Source organism: Juglans microcarpa x Juglans regia, chromosome 1S (genome assembly GCF_004785595.1).
Source record: "Juglans microcarpa x Juglans regia isolate MS1-56 chromosome 1S, Jm3101_v1.0, whole genome shotgun sequence".
NCBI lineage: Eukaryota > Viridiplantae > Streptophyta > Magnoliopsida > Fagales > Juglandaceae > Juglans > Juglans microcarpa x Juglans regia.
Window position 1 is genome coordinate 20,600,917 of NC_054595.1, and position 19,853 is coordinate 20,620,769.

General features: G+C 34.8%; 3 protein-coding genes and 2 non-coding genes across 8 annotated transcripts; 1 reads left to right on the forward strand and 4 right to left on the reverse strand.

The window, feature by feature from the left end:
* Positions 1 to 2,120: 2,120 nt before the first annotated feature.
* On the reverse strand, positions 2,121 to 3,568 carry LOC121245804 (late embryogenesis abundant protein D-34-like). The gene is made up of 4 exons (XM_041143675.1): positions 3,203 to 3,568; positions 2,807 to 3,094; positions 2,509 to 2,695; positions 2,121 to 2,429 (listed from the first exon to the last, which is right to left on the reverse strand). The coding sequence occupies exons 1-3, from the start codon at positions 3,527 to 3,529 to the stop codon at positions 2,537 to 2,539; spliced, it is 774 nt and encodes a 257-aa protein (XP_040999609.1). The 5' UTR covers positions 3,530 to 3,568; the 3' UTR covers positions 2,121 to 2,429; positions 2,509 to 2,536.
* A 904-nt stretch (positions 3,569 to 4,472) lies between these two features.
* On the reverse strand, positions 4,473 to 4,562 carry LOC121247932. Its single transcript, XR_005937333.1, has one exon. It is a non-coding gene; the product is annotated as a small nucleolar RNA snoR114 (small nucleolar RNA).
* An 11-nt stretch (positions 4,563 to 4,573) lies between these two features.
* TRNAG-GCC lies at positions 4,574 to 4,644 on the reverse strand. Its single transcript has one exon. It is a non-coding gene; the product is annotated as a tRNA-Gly (tRNA).
* Positions 4,645 to 6,167: 1,523 nt separating this feature from the next.
* Positions 6,168 to 9,924, forward strand: LOC121246969. 2 transcript variants are annotated; one of them, XM_041145296.1, is made up of 5 exons: positions 6,168 to 6,412; positions 7,224 to 7,651; positions 7,962 to 8,530; positions 8,648 to 8,714; positions 9,174 to 9,924. In XM_041145296.1, exons 2-5 carry the CDS (start codon positions 7,273 to 7,275, stop codon positions 9,620 to 9,622), a joined length of 1,464 nt encoding a protein of 487 aa, XP_041001230.1. In that variant the 5' UTR covers positions 6,168 to 6,412; positions 7,224 to 7,272; the 3' UTR covers positions 9,623 to 9,924. The 2 variants fall into 2 exon arrangements, with proteins under 2 accessions (XP_041001230.1, XP_041001229.1); XM_041145295.1 differs by having other exon boundaries at positions 6,169 to 6,423.
* A 1,437-nt stretch (positions 9,925 to 11,361) lies between these two features.
* LOC121246700 lies at positions 11,362 to 14,149 on the reverse strand. 3 transcript variants are annotated; one of them, XM_041144933.1, is made up of 2 exons: positions 13,176 to 14,149; positions 11,362 to 11,889 (listed from the first exon to the last, which is right to left on the reverse strand). In XM_041144933.1, exons 1-2 carry the CDS (start codon positions 13,708 to 13,710, stop codon positions 11,837 to 11,839), a joined length of 588 nt encoding a protein of 195 aa, XP_041000867.1. In that variant the 5' UTR covers positions 13,711 to 14,149; the 3' UTR covers positions 11,362 to 11,836. The 3 variants fall into 3 exon arrangements, with proteins under 3 accessions (XP_041000867.1, XP_041000869.1, XP_041000868.1); XM_041144935.1 differs by having other exon boundaries at positions 11,362 to 11,850; positions 13,176 to 14,148; XM_041144934.1 differs by having other exon boundaries at positions 11,362 to 11,871; positions 13,176 to 14,148.
* Positions 14,150 to 19,853: the final 5,704 nt, after the last annotated feature.

Consider the following 19,853-nt stretch of genomic DNA (forward strand, 5'->3'; position numbering starts at 1 on the left):
GCCTGTCCGTCTACCATAGTCGGAACACAACCTACAACTCTCCTTGCACTCACATTGGATGGCCACGATCATTGCACACCAACAACACTCGAGACACTAGAAAGTAGAAACTCATCGCAATGAGTCCAATAAGATGCGCAAGAGAGTGAGATCTCATTTGGTTTTACACATGAAATAAGATAATATGAGATAAAAAATTTGTGAATATTAATGAGATAATTTGTACATAGTAGCGAAATAGTTTGAATAAAATTTTTTTATGAAATTTAAAAAAATGAGAGATAAAAAATTTAATAAAAAAAAAATTATAAGGTTAAAAGAGGGTTATAATATAATTTTTATTTTAAAACTTGAAAAAATTAAATTATTTTTTGTATTTTGTTTGAAAATTTTAAAAAGTTGTAATGATTAAGTAATGAATATATAAAAAGTTTAAAAATTTTAAAATGAAAAATATTTGTGTTTGAATTGTGTTTAGATTGTGAGATGAGATGATTTTAAAGATTTGTGACACCTCGTTTGTTTTCACAACTATTCTCATATGATCTCATCATTATAACTTTATCGAATTCTTACATAAAATAAAATAAATTATTCAACTTTTTTAAATTTTAAATTAAAAATAATATTAAAAAAATATTTTAATAATATTTTATTCAACTTTCAACTTTTATCTTAATTAATCTCATCTCATTTGCGAAAATAAACGAGAATTAATTCAAGATTCTTCAAGATTAAACTTTAGCGTCATCAAAATTGGATTTGATTTTATAAAAAAAAAAAAAAAAGTTGGTATCTGATGGTCATCTTTGAGGGAATCGGCTGACGTGGCATTATCGGCTAATATCACGTCAGCAGGTATATTGTTTTAAAAAAATAAAAATAGAAAGAAAATGAAACCTAGCTGAAGAAGAGAAAGGAGGAAGTGTCGTCTGGGAGAGAGAGAGCGCCGACGGTCTGAGGGACAGAGTGCCATCTGAGAGAGAGAGAGAGTGTTGTCTTAAAGCAGTTAGGAACAAATCTATTCGTTTTACCGAAGTTTATTTTGGATATGAGCATTGTTTATTTTGGAAAGAACGGATCTATTTGCAGACGAAAAAAAGGGACTTGATATGTATCTATTGCTAAATAAAGCGAAGTTCGAAAACAGGGAATTACATATTTTAAAAGGGGAAAAAAAAAAGAGGAAAGTAGAGGATTAGAGAGTATTTTTTAATTTGTTATTGTATATCGTGCTCTTTGTACTGCTAGGTTTATATCTTAGTATTAATATGGAAATGATTCCAAAATGAATAGTTAGGAAAGAAAGAATAATTTGAACCCTTTATATGGATATTTCAGAATCTAAAATATGGAAAATTGGATTTAAAATTTCAATTTCAAAGGTGGTACAACAGATTAGAAAGTGATGAAGTAGTAGCATAATGGAAGAAAGTGAAGAGAAAGATGTCTCTTCATGTTCACTGTCATATAAGTGGAGGCCATTTTCTCTTGGATTTGCTTACTAGGCTCAGATACTTCATCTTCGTCAAAGAACTACCAGTGGTAAAAAGTCTCTTATTAATTCCCTCTAATTTTTTGTTGAATCAGTCTCTCATGAGAGCAAGATTGGTATGAACAGGTTTTGAAGGCTTTTTTCCATGGAGATGGAAACTTATTCAACAACTATCTGAAATTGCAGGAGGCTTTGGTCTGGGTTTACTTTCACTCAAACATTCCAGAATTCAACAAAGTGGAATGCGGGGGCCCATCAGGGAAGCCGCAGCGCCCACCAGCAGTGTGCACGATGACAAAATGATGCAGAAAAATCTAAAGCTTATTAGGAAAATATCCTAGCCATGTCAAGAAAATTACGAATGTTCGTGGATAGACGAAGAAGACAAACCTTGCTTTGTTCGTGAATGTTGGTGTTTTGTTGTTTAGATTAAATATAAAACGCGCCGTTTCAATTTTTTCACGTAGAGGGACGGGTACGCGGGGTTCCATGCGGGGTGCAAATAGACTTTTTGCTTTTGAATTTAATACTCTTATGCCACTAGCCAGTAATCATCAAATTAGTATGATAGTTCATCTCGTGAATGCTACCCTGACAACAGACATTCTCAAACAAGTAGCATACATTCTAGGAACATGCTTTTTTATAAAGGATGATGATACACCACGGACCGAGAATCCTAATCCAACGGTAATTTTTTTTTTCAAACATTTTTTAAACACTTTGAATATTTTTAAAAATAAAAAAAAAATCACAAATTTATTAAAAAATAAATACTTAACCATTAAATAAAAATAATAATAATAAAAACAATCGGTAGATTTTGTCGATAAGTTTTGTAGGTGGGAGTAGTGTTTTCCATTATTAAACACTTATTAAACACTTCAAAAAAAAAAAGTAGCACAACACAAACATACTATTTGACTGCATACATATCCTATGCTACTTAATAGTCTGATTGGAAATTCTATTCTGGATCAGCAGCAGCGCCATAAGAAGTATTGCTGTGGAGCCAGCCTTAACTTTGGAGTTTCATACATTTTAAAAGCTCTCGTTGAGCCTAGCAGCTGCAGCCACTGACGCTGCCACTCCTCCTGGCTGAGTTGCCATAATTGGATTGTTCCTTAGCTCCGCACTCACTACTCCTTCAGCATCCTCCTGAGTTGCTGCCTTGTCCCCTGCCAACTTCGAGGTCGCACCCTACATGCATGCCATATTTATATATAAGACAGCCGCCAATGTTATATATATATATATATATATGTTGCAACTTTAAAAACAACAAAAAAGAAAATGAAAGGTAATTTTTACCGTCAAAACATCGCGTAGCTTAATCTTATCGCCCTCCCTATCGACTAGCGCATTGTGATTTGCGGCAGACTGAGCCGTGGCCGCGAGCCCTCCTGGGGTTATAACATTACTGCCGGTCGCTCTCACCTCGGCCTCTTTAATTGCCGCCGCGTCACTCTGATCCACTGGCTTGTTTCCAGCTGATTGTGCAGCAGCTTCTAGTGCCTCCCCTATAGTAATTGCACTCTGTTCGATAACCTCAACTGCTGCTTGTTGCACTGCTGTTGATTCCACGTACTGACAAACAACCTATTCGGAAAAAAAGAAAAGAAAACAAATATAGACTCACACATGCACGCACACAACAAGATAACATACTTCAATAACCGCAAAAATTTTAAAATTGCAAAGAATTACTTGTCCAGCAACTGATTCGGATATTATGCGACTTCCAGGGACATCGGTCTCCGTAACGGTGACGCCTTGCTGGCCAGCAACGTCGCTAAGACCGCGGTGACCGACAAGACCGGCTCTCTCGTTGCGAGTTGCAGCGGATTGCATGGCAGCAGCTGGACCGCCCTTCTGAGTCTGTCCCAACACCGTTTGCTCAGCCGACTGCATCATGGCTGCGTCTTGAGGCCCGACGGGATTCGACGCGAGGTCACCGGAGACGTTAAATACGTCACTGTATCTGATGGGTTGTTCTCTCTCATCGCGAGGCTTCTGTTGCTGTTCCTGGCTCATCTTTGGAGTTTAAAGAAAGTTGGAAAAAGACTACAATTTGGAAGGAACTGCAGCGACGGAATATATACGGGCGCCGTAGGATTTTGGAAGGGAACGGAAACCTGGTCAAGGAGACGTGGCACTCGAAGCAGGCCGACAGAGTTAGGCGAGTTGGCTAAAGTGGCGCTTCGATAGGGCATTCACTCTGCTTTTGCATTTACACATGGCAACTTTGTAGCGCCCTCCTTTCGGCTGAGTCAATCTAATCTCTCTCTCTTTCTAAAGGTGATCAGATATTTACGCCGACTGATGTTTAATAAACTATAAATTAAATAATAATATTAATAATGTGACATGTAGATCCAATTTATAAGATCAGTGAGTCGGCAAAACTGAGTTATACATACCCTTTGAGTTTGTGATGTTTGATACTAGAACCAGCCAACCATCACAAATCTGTATAGAATTTCTTGTCCAGTTTCCTAACTCTCTCCAACAGAACAATTTCGACATCCTCATCTACGTACAACCGTACAAGGTTTTTGCTTTCTGACCAAGATGTTAAAATTTTAGTTTCCTATTAATTATCTCATTTTTATAAATTTAACTGGTCATTTTTCAATAATATTAAATTACAGACTCTCTAAATCTATTATTATTTTATTAAAATATTAATTTTGATCATTTCATTTATTTTAATTCTAATTCTAAGTGAAATATTTATCCGTTATTCAAAAAAAAATCATTAACGCATTCTAATTGTAGATATGTGGCTGAGGGACACCACTTTTGCAACTGAGGCTGCCATTTTCTGCACCGATGAATGCATTACATTGGAGAAGAAGATTTGAGTAGATACATGTATAATCTTTATCCAAAAACACCAGAGGTTTGGCAGAAATATTGAGAAGGGAAAAAGATCAGAGCAGGAGCAGTTCAACGGAAAAAAAAAAGACAGCAGAAAGAGCTCAGATGCGCGGGTTATTATCTGATGGAGCAGATGAAAGATGATGGACCCAACCATCACAGGGGCGCAAAGTATTCATCACTGCTCTTTCAGGGGATTGCACCAGCCGGGAATCGAACCCGGGTCTGTACCGTGGCAGGGTACTATTCTACCACTAGACCACTGGTGCTTGTTGAGTAATCTGTTAATTGGTTTTATATATATATAAAAAATTACACTCATAATCACTCAAACTTTATAAAGAATAAATATATATATATATATATATATATATATATGTAGAGTCGGGCTCTTTAACCACTAGTTGCTTTTGTAATTTTTTTTTATTTTTCTATTTACATTTTTTAATATATTTAAATGTTTTTAAAAAATAAGAAATACATCAATATACTTAAAATCACTTCCTTAATCACCAATAATTTTTTTTTTGTCAAACGGTCAAATTACGAGGCAAAGTAGTTTTTTCCACACACACACACATATATATGTAGAGTCGGGCTCTTTAACCACTAGTTGCTTTTGTAATTTTTTTTTTATTTTTTTATTTACATTTTTTAATATATTTAAATGTTTTTAAAAAATAAGAAATATATCAATATACTTAAAATCACTTGCTTAATCACCAATAATTTTTTTTTGTCAAGCCGCCCCCCCCCCCCCCCCCCCCCCCCCCCCCCCACACACACATATATATAATATATACATACACACACCTACTTTTATTTGGGCAATAGGATGCAACTTCCACCATTTTTATTCTTTTTTTTCAATGGTTGATTTTTTGTCCTCTTCTTCAATTCTAAAAATAAAACACAAACTAAAGGACCATTTCATTTTTTTTTCCTTAAAACTATTACTCTTTTTGCAATATGATTAATAAACAATCAAATTATCTTTCACATCCCAATTTAAAACATAAGTTATAATTTATTTCTAATAAAAAAAATGCTCATTTAAACCACCGAGGCCACCACTTAAGGCCCTAAACCAAAAAAGGAAAAAAAAAAAAAAATACACACTCACCAAAAGGAAGAAAGATCAAAGTCTCCCACTGAAAGAATCTATAAACTTCCCTAAAAAAAGCCCATAAAATTCTTTATTTGATTAAGTGGAGATCTTAAAATTGAATTGGATCTATTAAAAAAAAAAAAAAAAATTCATCTAACGGGTTAGAAAAAGCTTTAAATTAGCAAAAAATGGTAAAACGTTTTCTCAAGATAGAAAATGTTGACAAAAAGGGTATATTGAGATAAAATAGGGTAAAATATGTTTCAAAAGAATATCTATTAAAAATGTAAAAAGTTGGCCAACTTGAAAGGGTAAATTTGAGAGGATAATGCGATATAATTTTAGAATATATAAATTTTATAGACTGAATTTATAAAAATGTAAAATTTATCATTAAAGAATATATTTTGATTTGTTCAATTGTTTTTGAAAGAAGTTGTGAAAGGTTTGTAATTATTTTCTATCTGTTTGGTTACGCAATTTAGAATAGATGTTTTATTAAAAATTAAATAAAATATTGTGATAATATAATTTTTCACTATTATTTTTATTATGAGATTTAAAAAAATTAAATTATTTATTATATTTTATATAAGAGTTTATAAAAATTATAATGTTCAATTGTTTTTATTTTTAATTATTTTTTCTCAATTTGGTTTTCCTTTTTAATAAACTCTCCGTCTCTCTGGCTGTTGGGGTTTAAGTCGGGATTTGGTCTTCCAGTTCCAGTTGCTTTCGTCTACTTCGTCTTTGTACCCGCTAATCGAGCCATCATTCTGTTTTATGAACATCGGAAAATTTGCTCGCTCTCTCTCTCCCTCTCTCTCACTACTTTCTGATTCATGTTGCCTAGTATTTTCGTACTTGATGACGTGATTTGTTCGAATCGGATACCAGTTTTCTCCTTGAGTTCGCATCTGAGCAACACTGTTAGTCTCAGGTGATGCTTTTAGCCTTTCTTCTTCATGTTTCAACTATTATATTTTTCGTTTGAGATCGTTGTTGAAAATGAGAATCAGTCTATGTTTGGGTTTATATAGTTGGAATGTATGCATGTAGTGTTACGGGGGCCTTAGATCACACCCACCACGTTTACTTTTTTTGTGTTTGGGGGGGGGGGGGGGGGGGATTTTGGGAGTTATCGGACGGTCGGACCGATCCATCAATCGTTTTTGTTTGATTTTATTCTCCGAGAAGACACCGAAGAAAGCAAATTGTAATCGCTACTCACTCGATTCAATTTTCAATGGACTTTCCAATTCAACTGTGAGTTATGCTCGTTTACTGTGGCAGTCATTTGCCACTACAGAAGTAACGAAGAAACCCTTTGATTAGGGTATGGTGAATTGAAAGAAAACCAGAGTGGGCCTTAGTAGTTAGAAATAAGAAAACCGGTAGGATTTTTGTGGTGGTGTACATGACGCAAACATTAATATCTTTCTGCAAAAATATATATGAATCTGGGGCACCGCAGTTATGATTGGTCAATTTTGACTGAACTTATCTTTTGGGTTTTGCTTGTTTTCTTTTTGAGGGAAAATCTGATTATTTAGTATTTTCCGAACTAATTTGCCTCTATTTACATTGTAAGCTGAGTGGTTGCGTTAATTCTCCCTTTTTTTTGTACCGTAAGTCAGAACCAGAAAGTTTTGGAGCATTTTGAGTTGCTTTACTATTCCGAAGTTTTAAAGGTTTCTCTTCCTTGTTTACTGATAGTGATTTTTTAATGACATTGGACAGCTTGGCAGTTCAGCAGCTACTGCCAGCTGCTAGCTGAAGAAAGATATATATGGAGATTGACTTTCCTGATGAAAGAGATGGAAGCACACCCAAGACAGAGGAAAGTGGTTCTCTATTGAGGCTGGTTTTACCTGAGGAGTCTGGTGAGGGTTTGCCATATGCTCCTGTAAACTGGCCCAACCCAGGTGATGTATGGAGTTGGAGGGTGGGTAGAAGAGTTGCCACTACGGGATATTATAAGGACAGGTACCTATTTCTTCCGAGGCGCCTTAGACATCTCGAGAACTCGACGCGTGGAAAATATGGTTTTGCAAGCAAACTTTCTGTTGAGCAATTTGTCCGAACAAAATTCCCTGGCGCTGACATTAATGCATTTTTGGCCTCATTCAGCTGGAAGATCCCAGCAAAGAAGTCGGCATTAACAAATGGTCCTGTAATTAACCCACCATTTTTTTGTTAATTTTATTTTGGACTTATTGTTTGTGCAAACTTGTGTTTCTGGTTCCATATGGTACGATGCATACTCTATGTTCATTTAATTCTGCAGTTGATAGTTTAATTAGTATTGATAATTTCATCAGCTTGAACATGTTGACACGCTTATTGCATTTTAGCATTGAAACTGAATCTTTAGAATGATGTAAACTACCGAGTCATATCATTGCTATTATTTTTGCCTCGGTTTCACACTAGAATCTTTTTTTTTTTTTCTTGTCCAACAATGTTGCTCTGTTACAGGTCATGTGAAGGAGCATCATTTCTTTACTGTACCTTTTGAAGGGATGCCAGAATATGATGTGTCTGATTCCCAGACCGACACCATGGGATGTAAGGCTGGGAATAAGATGTGCAGCAGTATCTTGGAACCACTGGAGAAGCCACCTTTAGCAGCCATGCCCTGTGATCTTTGCTGCAGCGAACCTCGATTCTGCCTTGATTGTTGTTGTATCTTCTGCAGCAAGACTATAAATTTAGACTATGGTGGCTACAGTTACATCAAATGTGAAGCAGTGGTGGATGAGGGTTATATATGTGCGCATATTGCTCATATTGATTGTGCCCTTCGATGTTACATGGCTGGGACAGTAGGAGGAAGCATTGGATTGGATGCTGAGTATTATTGCCGTCGTTGTGATGCTAGAACTGATCTGGTTCCACATGCTACAAGGCTTTTACAAACATGTGCATCTATTGATTTCCGGGATGATGTGGAGAAGATTTTAGGTGTTGGCATCTGCATTTTGCGTGGTTCACAGAAAACCAGTGCAATGCGGTTGTTGCATCGCTTTGAGTTGGCCATTGCAAAGGTAAAACCGTTACCTAAGTGTTAAAGTTTTAGCTTTCTTCCCTTTGCAGTTTTTATCCTGGCCCACTTTCCCCAGGTTTGTAAAACCGTGAGTCTAACCATTTGATGTTTTTATCAGCTCAAAAATGGGGCTCCTCTTGAAGGTATCTGGAAAGTGGATGATAACTTCTTAGCTATTTCTGAAGGTAATTTTCCATTATAAATACTTGAAATTAATCGTTCAACTCTACCAACTTAACAGTGGTTGTGCACTTGAAGATCTCTGCATCACGGTTTTCATTTGGGCACAAGTTTTGCAAGCTTAAGAAATAGCTTCCCAATTTTCATAATCTCTTATCTCTCTCTCATGGAAATGGGAGGATTTGTAAACTTCTTTCTGATCGAATGTTTCTGTCAGCATTTCACCATGATGTGGAGTTTTCAGAAAATCATCTTCACAGAGACAGAAATATGATGAATCATTAGATTGATGCTGATGCATGCCTCTCTCTCAACTTGGAAAAAAGGGACATGGCTTCCATTTTGTTTTGCTTTGAATCAAGTCACTCCATAATCTCTGACTACGCCATTATCACTATAGATATTTATTAAACCAGTTCTTTCTATCTGTTTCTGAGCCTCGGACACTTTGTGTTCACAAGCAGGTGCCTTGGGCCATGGAAATGCTCCCCTGGCAGTTCCAAATAGCCAAGACTCTTTAGATGTCACCAGGAGCTCGGAGCACACTTTACTAGTAGATTTTGACCCTTGGACACAGTCCCTAAAGCTTGAAGATGAGATTGACCATGTTCTGCTGGCACTGCAGAAGTCACAGGAGTCCGAATATAAAATCGCAGAGGAAACGCTTCATGCACAGAAGAACTATCTTCTTAGTCTGTATCAGCAACTCGAGAGTGAGAAGTCTGATCTGTCATGCCGTGTATCATCTGTTGAACCAGACAGCTTTATGGACTGTGTCATGAATAGGGTAGAGCAGATAAAACGGGAACTCAATAAATTCAAGGATATGGGAAAAGTTGCCAACGGTTTTGGGAGGACTTCTAAAGGATTCCTGAGGGAACACTTTGGTTTGGAAAATGAACTAAAACCATAGTGCCATACAGTTCAACATTTGTTCATCAAATTTTGGTCTTGGACCGTGTTCATCCTTAGTTGATTCACGTGTATATCTGCAGACAGACATGCATTCTATGTTGTCTCAGTCGGATACTGGTAGAATTTGCCTGTGTGCCTTTGAAAAACTTTGGCTCAGCACACAAAAGGGATAAAAATTTAGCCGTGTAAAGAACTAGCTACCCTGATGCTGAAATCAAACAGCTGAGGTTCAGTGGAAAAACTGTGGAAGAATTGACAAAGGTATTGTGAAGTAATTTAGTGGAGCATGTTGAAGGATCACTCGGACGTTCTTATAATTTTTTGGCTTCCTACATTGGAGCTGGTAACTTTTTTTTCTCAATAAACAGCTTATAGTGTAGGTCAAGTGATCGACTACATGAGAATGGGTTGCCATTTTGCTTCCATCCACGTTGTTTTAAGGAAAGGTCCTGTTAGGATTCGGAGAGCGTTTCATATCATCTCATCTTATTATTACAATTTTTTCAAATTTTCACACAAAATATAATAAACAATTCAACTTTTTCAAATCTCAATTCAACTTTTTTAAATTTCAAAACAATAATAATATTAAAAAATAATATTCTAACAATATTTTTTTCAGTTTTCATCTTTCATCTAAAACCATCTCTTCTCATCTCTAAATCCAAACCAACCTAACAATTCTCCCATCTGCCACTTACCCAAAAAGGAAAAAAAAAAAAAAAAAAAACAAAACAAAACAAAGAAATGAACATTTACCAATCTCTGGGGTTGGGATTTGTTTATGACAATTCAACTTGCTTTTTTGTTTCTTCCCGTCGAAGGGCGTCAACTCTTTTAGGTCTTCATTGTTGGTCCAAGACAAATTTTGGTAATTGTGACATATGTTTAGAATCGGATTCCCCGAATCGATGAATATGAGGAATATGGGTTGTGTCATGTACTTCATCTGATGGATTATAATATCAAGAGCAAGGATTCCGGTAATCTGATTTAGAAAGGGGAGAGGTTCTTTTTCTGTTTAAGGAGATAGGTTTACTATAGCAAGAAGTGAATATTGTTCTGAACTTTTGAACGAAAGCAGAGCCACGCAAGGGTAACCCGAGGGAGAGTTCTCCTTACCAGAAACAAAAGCATAAATTCGTGCCCACCTTCACTTGATGAGATCGATGGAGGCCGTAATTCAAAGATTCTAGGCTGTCTTTTTTATTCGTTTTTAAAGCTAACCATAGTTCTGTTGAAAGTAGATTACAAGGGAAAAAAAACTGAACACGATAGTGAAATCACCGTGAAACCAGATTTTCATTTCAGAGAGAGCCCTTTCAAAACTTGGCTTTCCCGATCTGGTTTGTCTGCATCTCTCAACCTTTTACTTTCTCAGATGCTCAAAAGACCCAATAATCAGCTGCAACCTAAATTAAAGTTTCAACTCGATTATGCTATATGCCATACTTTTTGTCTCGCTCTCATCGTATTGAACTGATGTTAATATTACCATGAAACCATTTGATCCTGGTGGATGGTGTTACACAGACACTGATAGGAATGAGATGAGGGTAATATAGTTCATAACGTAACTCTTTCAACTCGCATGCATAAAGCAGGAGGCATTGAAATCACAGAAACCCCATTATTAGTTTCCCTTGATTTTGCTGGGAAACATAACAAGACCACTGTCTGTGATAAGTTGATAAACAATCTCAGGAACAATAATTTATGTATGTGTGGCCATCGAAGTACAGGAACGGAGTTCATCAAGGGCTCTTATTAGAATGTCTCAACCAAGTAAGCAACAAATAAACTACCTTGCAGAGTACACACAACACTTCTGAGTTAGCGACTGAATGCATAAGAATTGTCAAATTCAAGTTAGAAGTGCTGAAAAATGTCGCCTCTTGTTAAAAACAAAAAAGTTTCCATAAGGCTCACATCAGCTGTGAAGGGAGAGGCAAAATAGACCTCCAAAGTGATCCACGATTCCGAACTCTCGGAAATAAACGGTTTTGCAATTCCAGAGAAAAGTTCAGCCCCAAAATTGAAGCATATCATCCAAACTATGATGAAACTCATCATGACATGCTTCGGATCAAATGAAATAGTTATTCTTCCCTTCCTCCATCTCATCCCAAGCGTATTTAACTAGAATCCTGCTGAAGCATCGAAATGAACTTTCAGCGTTCTTATTCTTCCTCCAATATCATTCCCAGCATATTTAAACAATTATCTCTGCCAAAGCATCGGGAAGAACTGTCACAGAACGTTGAACTATCACAAATAGTTAATTCACTTCCATGGAAAAAGGAAAAATGATTATTGTTTATGGCATGATCAAAGAAAGTGCATTAGTAAGTCAAGCAGGATTTTAGAAGAAACATGATAATTTGATCTTAATCTTGACGACGAATATCTTTAGTGTCAGACTAAGAGGATGTGGACCTACTAGCTTCAAAAGCTATCAGAAGTGCGGATCAAAAGCTATGAAAAAAATAAAAAAAGCTATCAAAAGCACAACAAAGACATCAATAGTGGGGATCATCATTCATCAGGTCAATTTGATTCAAAAGAGAGAAAAAATTGAGCCTATTCCTTTTAAGAAAAAAGAAAGAAAAAAGGCCAAATGCCTTGTAAGATAATGCAAATTATCGTTAGCTGGTGAAATCTAGATATGCTAGAGCCTAGATTTCATCACTGAAAGTATAAAGCAAATGAAATGTTCAGGTCTGAGATTAGATTACTTTCTAGTAAGAGGACAAAAAGCATATATTCATTATCATGGAGTAATGGAGGAATCAATTCTCAGCACAAAACATGAAATAATGCCATTGATTTATGAAGCGAGTATTCTCACAGGTGGAATACCGGAAGAAGAGAATATTTTTTACCAAGTAAAAACAGCCATAAATCTCCAGAAATATGTCAAAAGTCTAAGGCAGTACAAGAATCACTGACCAAGGTATTTGGACTAGACAACAGTGTTGCAGTCGCTCATCAAGAAAATTTAGGAAAGAAGAACAAAATCTTACTTCAAACATATCATCTTGCTTTTTGGGAATCCACGAGTGCTGAGTGCAAATACCTACTCAACCAATTACTACCATTTGACCCAGAATTCCAACCTCAGAAACCCAGGCAACAGAAGATAGGACAGAATTATGTTCTCTGCTCCATTCCTTAAGGTTTCTTTTTATGTTCAAAAGCAAATGCATAAAGGATATCATGTAAACTTCCAAGAACTCTCTCTAGACAGGTCAATTAATCCTACAATATACCAAGAACCATCCGATCTCAAAACTCGTTAGTGAAAAAAACATGCCAAAGCAACATCAATTAACTAAAAAGAGATCATCTCCCATGCCCTCATACTTATCAGGCAAAGAGAGATCAACATCGATTAACAGCAACGTAGGCATACAAAAAGTCGAAAACCAGTCTCATCCCCAACACCACCGACAACCTCAACAACAACTTGCAAACTACTAAAAACCCAATTAAAAAAGACAATAATTAAATAAAAAGTCCAAATACTTATTACTGTACAAGCACAAGCCTACCTCCGATACCTCCTCTAAAGCCCTCACCATTCCCATCTCTCCAAACATCCTCGTCTCCACCACCACCAACGCCATTTTCCTCAGCATTCTCCACTCCCTCCTCGCCCTTGGGCACCGTCACGATAAGCTCTCCATCGACAAAGGCCGCGCTTGCCAACTCCGGCCGGGTCGACTCGGGTAGCCGAAATCTCCACATATCGAGCTCAAGCTCGTCCAAGGACAATTCGAGGGACCCACTTTCCCTCACCACAATCTTCGTTACCCCGGGATGGATTTCAACGGTGTGGGCCCGCACGTTGCGGATATCGTTATCGGTCTCAGCGATGAATCGGAAGCAATCGGGCTTCTCCTCGACCGAGACATCGGCGTCGGACCGAAAGGGGAGCTCGAGGACGCGGCTGAAGACGTGTGGCAAGCGCCTGAGCTTCTTGGAGGAGAGACCCAGAAGGGCCTGAGCCTCAGAGAGAGGATCTCTCGCATTCATATCGTATTGGACGGTGATGTTACGCTTCCTGGGGATCGGGTGGACCTTCATGTTGATTCTGGATGCTGCTTCTTTAGGGGTTTGGCGTTGGTAGCGGTGGAAGAGAGAGCGCTAGAGATTAATACTAATACTACCACCAGCAAAAAGAAAGATGCCCTTGTGAAAAAAGGAACCCGATTTCGTATGGGAATCAAAGAAGAGATCAGATTGTGAGGTTGAAGGGGAAGAATCATAAAGGAATGGTCGGAGAATTGTTGTCTTCAATTATTTTGTGTCTTTTGGTGTAGAACCTAAAATGGGTGGGTGCTATGGGTGGGTGTTCTCCGAGTCTCAAAAAGGTATGGGAAAGTGGAAATCCTGAGAGGAAATTGGAAAGAGATAAGCAGAGGCTGTTTTCTAGGCGGAACATAAAAAAGGTTGTCGTTAATGGAACCTCCCTTCCTTTTTTGGGGTTGTGCAGCGTCAGACTTCAGTGTTATGGGGAATGAATCGGCTGTGGGGGAAGAAGATAATCGCCCTTTTGCTTGCGGGAAATTACAAAGTCATGCTCTTTTATTTATTTGTTTTATTTTTTATTATTTGAAAACTTTTATTTACAAGGTTCGCAATCTATATTATATTATTAACATGAATTTTGCTACAAATCAACCATTATTTACATTGGAGATTCTATATCTATTCATAAAATGTATTAATATTTTTCATGAAGTGTGAGGTATAAAATGATAAATACTAGTTGGTGAGAAAATTTTTTTATTAACATTATATTATTTAATTTTTATGATCAAAATATCAATATATTTTTTTATATATTCTGATATGATAATTTTTTATATAAACAATATATATTAGCCTTAAAAAATAAGTTTATTTATTCATTTACAAGAGCGGACGGTGGATGCCTGATGGAAGAGCAGCTAAGCACCTTCGGAAAATAAGTGCAACAACATCAGAAAATTCATGACCACACGATTTATTTATTTATTTTTTTGGGTGTCTTCTGTCTATGAGGTCTCGGGCTATTTTGGTAATTATGTTCTGTAATGTTTTTTTTTTTGGCCAATTCAGAATTAATTAGCTGTAAGTTATTTTGAAGATTTAGGAGTAAGATAAACTGTAAGTTGAGATAAATAATTAAAATTTTTAATTAATTAAACATGTTTAATCATCTTAATTAAACATCCTGTCTCATAATCCAATCCAATAGGTCCCCTTGACTGCATCCAAGTTTGGACCTTGTTTTTCTTCTCGACAAGACCCTAATTTCTTTAAATAATCATCCCTTGCTTGCTTTTGTTGGCCTCCTACTCAGATTTCTGCATCTTGGTCAACCTAAAAATATATATATATATATATATTTGCATTTGTTGAGTATGTAAATATTGCACAATTTTTTTTAAAAAATTAAATAAATATAAAATCTATATAAAAAAATTAATTTTTTAATAGTAAGTTCTATTTTTTTTCAAAACAATTGCATGACGTTTGCGTACTTTACGAATATATATAACATTATTAAAAAAAAGATATATATAAAAACTAAATTAATCTTTTTTTAAAAAAAAAAAAAATATACAATTAGACATTTTTTTGTACATATTAAATCATGTCACGATAAGAATATAAAAAAATAGGTCATCTACCTGACTTAATTAGAAATAAAAATTGAAAAGATTTACTCATGTCCAGGACAGGGTTATGTCTTGGATCAACTTGGATGTGTGCCCGACAAACATTAGTTGTGTTCCAGTGATGTTAGTAGGACAGCTTCAACCTCTCCATCAAACCAACCTAGTTAGGGCCGGAAACAAAGGAGTCTAGACACGAGTAAATTGCATGGTCAATAAATCCTGCGAAATTAGGAAAACACACACACACAAATCCCTTATATTCAAGATATATAAAAGGATAACTCCACAATATTTATAAAATGTTACAGCATTTATGCCTATTTACAACATTTCTAAGATGTTTTTTTTCTAAGAAACCAGGGACAGTTAACATTGACCTAGGGTCGGCTCAATGGTAAGGCCATTTAGGCCTTGCCCCATCCCAAAAATAAAAGTGAGGTATTTTTTTAAGAGAATTTTTGAAAAAAAAAATCATTTCATTAAATAAAGTTTTAAATAATTTTATATTTTCCAATGTATGCAAGGCACTATAATACTAAATTTTATATTTAATTCAATGAATTATTTATAATTTTAAATAACTTTTTTAAGATCTTACTAAATTGAGGCACAAAATTTACATTGAGGCCTCATTTTAAGTTGATGTATTAAATATAAATTCAAAAAAAATTATTTAAATATTTTAAATAAAATCCCATTTTATTGAGAATTTTAGAAATATTTTATATAATAATTTATATTTTATTATATTATAATTACGAAATTACTAACTTAAATTTTACCTTAAGTCTCAATTTGTATTGAATTGTCCAGCATTGGCCATGCAATTTAAGACGTGCATGAATGTGAGCATTCCAAGATAACAGCTAATGATCTGAGGCATGCAGAAAGAGAAGGATCATAGAAAGAAATGTAGATCTATCTCTAAACAACGTACATACGTGTTGATGGAGAGATTATTGAGGAAGAGATCAAAAGAATATACTGAATCAAGTATGTATAATCTCGTTTGATTACACAGATAAGATATAAATTTTTACTGATCAGTTGAGTGATGACTAGCAATACAAATACTAGAATTAATTGGGAATAAGGAGAAACACAGATGCATCATATAGCATAAGAATGAAGAGTAGCAGATCAAACGAATGAAGTCAACACAACAAAATTAAGCCAACACAGCAGCAACAAACAGTCGTTAGTATGAAAGTGGCATTCAGGATTTGAAAGGTTCTCATGAAGATCTTAAGGACATGCAGGATTGCGTTCCCAACGTGTAATGACAGGCGGTGAAGTTGCCATGATCCTTCCAAGAAAGTATCGAAGTCTAGCTTTTAGTAATTTTGTAGAAACCACTCCCTAAAAGACAATCAACCATATGGTTTTCCTTTATTAATACTAATGTAGTACTATATCGAGGGGCCCTTTGATTTGCTTGTGCATGTTATTAGCCATTACCTAGCATACCCCAGACAAGGGACAAATCATCACGAAAATGCACACGTTTATTATGTAATGCTTATAAAAGTCCAAAGAGTAATTTGTGGTTTACGCGCACGCATCCCGCCCGCAGACTTGATTTTGGTTCACAAAACTTTCTTGCTAGCCACGCCCGCGCAAAGTGTTGCCAACAAGAACAGCAAACCCCACTTCCTTCTCCTCTCCACTCACGAACGAAATACCCTTTTTATTTAGTTTTAATCTTCTTCTTCTTCTTTTTTTTTTGGGAACAACAAAGAAGAATTTTTAGTGGGATGATTGATGATGAGTGTTGATGTTGATTTCGGTATGCCTCCTACCTCCATGCCACTTGCAAATAGAGTGACCTTCGGTACCTGAAGCCTCTGATGCTCGAAACTTTCGATGTCAAAGTCAGTTAATATCCTTTGAGATATTCGTATGTGTGTGTCTAAAGGGAGAGAAGAAAGATCATACCCTTAGACTTACTTTTCATTTCTTATATATCGTTCATGAGGTTGTCGTGTTCCTTACTTTTAGCAGCCTAAGAGCATTAGTATTGAACTCATCAAATGAGTCTAATATTCAAATTTTGATGAATTTGGCTTTAAAATTACTGTATTGGATTCACCATATACACAAATCTTAAACTTTGAGCTACTGGACATTCATCTTCATCTTCAAATTTGAAGATCTACTGTTCATAGCTATCTAGATTATTTTATACTTATTTGAATGACGTTGGCAGCTAGACCACGTTAAATGAATGTATTGAGACTGGCCAAATATTGTCATTCTGATACATGAAGCTAAAAACAAAACGAATTAGAAAATTGTGCATTATACTGTTGCTCAAATCACATAAATTCCTATAAAAAAAAATCACATGAATTCCTATAAAAAAAAAAAAAAAAAAAAAAAAAAAAAAAAAAGAAGAATCACATGAATTCGTAGTTTTTTATACAATTCTCTTTATAAACTTAATATTTTTCTACATCTCAAATAAATATATTAAGTCTAAACATGAATAAAAATTACAAAACTATATAAAAATTATGCATTATAATTTGTATATATGATTGTTGGGTAGAAGAATGGTTGTTAAAATGTATTTGTTGGATAATTAGGTTAAAGAAAAAAATTAATTGGGAAACAATAATTGAAGTATCAAATTAAATTATTAATTAACATATGGTTAATGTAATTACAAAATATGAAAGAAAAAATTAAAAATATTATTATTAAAAAAATAATATTATATTATTATTAAAAAATAATATTATATTATTATTTTGATGAATATAATAGCTAATTCAATGTGAAGTTATGGATATGAAGGTTTTAGATTTATGAAAAATATATACTTTTCATCAAATTTTGAATGTGAATTTGATGAAACCAAGAACAATGCTCTAACATCGGCATGCATATTGAGATTGCTTCTCATTGCATTTAATAAGGTGATCTCCTTTGGGCTTGACATGAGTGTTCAAAGCGGTAATCTCCTTGGTGCATTTAATGCAGTAACCTTTTCGGGCACGGGTATGGGATGGCAGTTCCAACCTGTCTTACCAATCGAGTCAGCAAGGAAGCACTTGCCCATTCCGTTAGTGTAGGTTCCCTTGGGTCGTACCTTGCTAGGGCAGGACTGGGGGGCTATGTTGACTGTAAGGTTTTCTCCGATGGGCCGCTCGTAGTCTATGAATGGGCCTCTGGCTGAGCCTGTTAGATGTTAAGTATTTCCCTCAACAATCGGTGTCCAAACAAGTAGGGCTGAGAATCCATCGAGTCGAAGTTGGTATCCAGGAATTTCGACTCCGACTTACATAGGCTACGATCTCATTTGGAGTCGGATTTGGATTTTTTTCTTCATATTTAGCTTATTTTTAAACAAGACTTTACATATAACAAATCAATTTTTGTGGGTTTTCAAGTTTCAAGTTTATGAAAAATATTATTAAAAAAAAAGATTCTAGATATGAAAAAACAAAAAATATAAGTAAAAATATTTCATATACTATGCAAATCTAAAAAATAAAAGTACAAATCTAAAGAAATTAAAAATATACAGTATACCCTTTAGGCTATTATTGATAAACCATCCCTCCTAATTTCATATTAGAATCTCAGATTTTCAAATCAACTAAAAAAATAAAATGATTATTCAACGATCTAGTTTAGACCCAAGTTAACACCCGGGATGAATTTAGGGGGGTCGGGGGGACTATGACCCCCAAAATTCTGATATTTTTTTTATTAATTTAATCTAAAGCTACGTAAAAATAAAAATAAAAGAGTATTAGATGTGAATTTCTTTAATCTCAAATATGTTTCATTCTCCATAAATCATACATATGCTCTTTTTTTTTTTTTTTTTTTTGGTTTTCATACATATGCTCATTGATTCATCATGTAAACCCATATTTTTTTAACTTAATTATTATGTTGCATGTACGTTTAAATTAGTTTTGATTATCATAGTGTAGATTTTTTGACTATTTAAAGCCAAAAACTTTAAATAAAAAACATTGTTAAGACTAGATTTCGAAATAAAAATAAATCAAATGAATTTTTTCAATTTTTAATATTATCGAGATAAGATTTAAAAAATAAATAAATTATTTGCTAGTCTATATTGTAAAAGAATGTGATAATTAATAATTTTTATTTTCTGAAAGAATATTGAGATGAATTAGTATGTTAAATATTTTTATTTTACATTCAAACTCGAAACTTCTTTTATATATATATATATATATATATATTTATATTTATGCCCACTCTTTAAGTAATCTTTTAATTTTTGTTATATACAAACTTTTATATATCCTACGGCCCTTCTCTACATAAATTTTGGTTTCATCCATGCTAGCACCCAAGGCCCCAAATAACAACTAATAAGTAAGAGCAACCATGAGCCATCATGGTCCAACGATATTAATTTTTTTTATCATCCAATTATTCACTGCTAAATAAATTACATGTAGGAAACACAACCAACCACTCAAATACAAGCCAAATATTATATTAGAATCTAGCTAGTTACATACTACCATATTATAATCTAGATAATAAATTAATAGTCTTACAATATATACATTATAC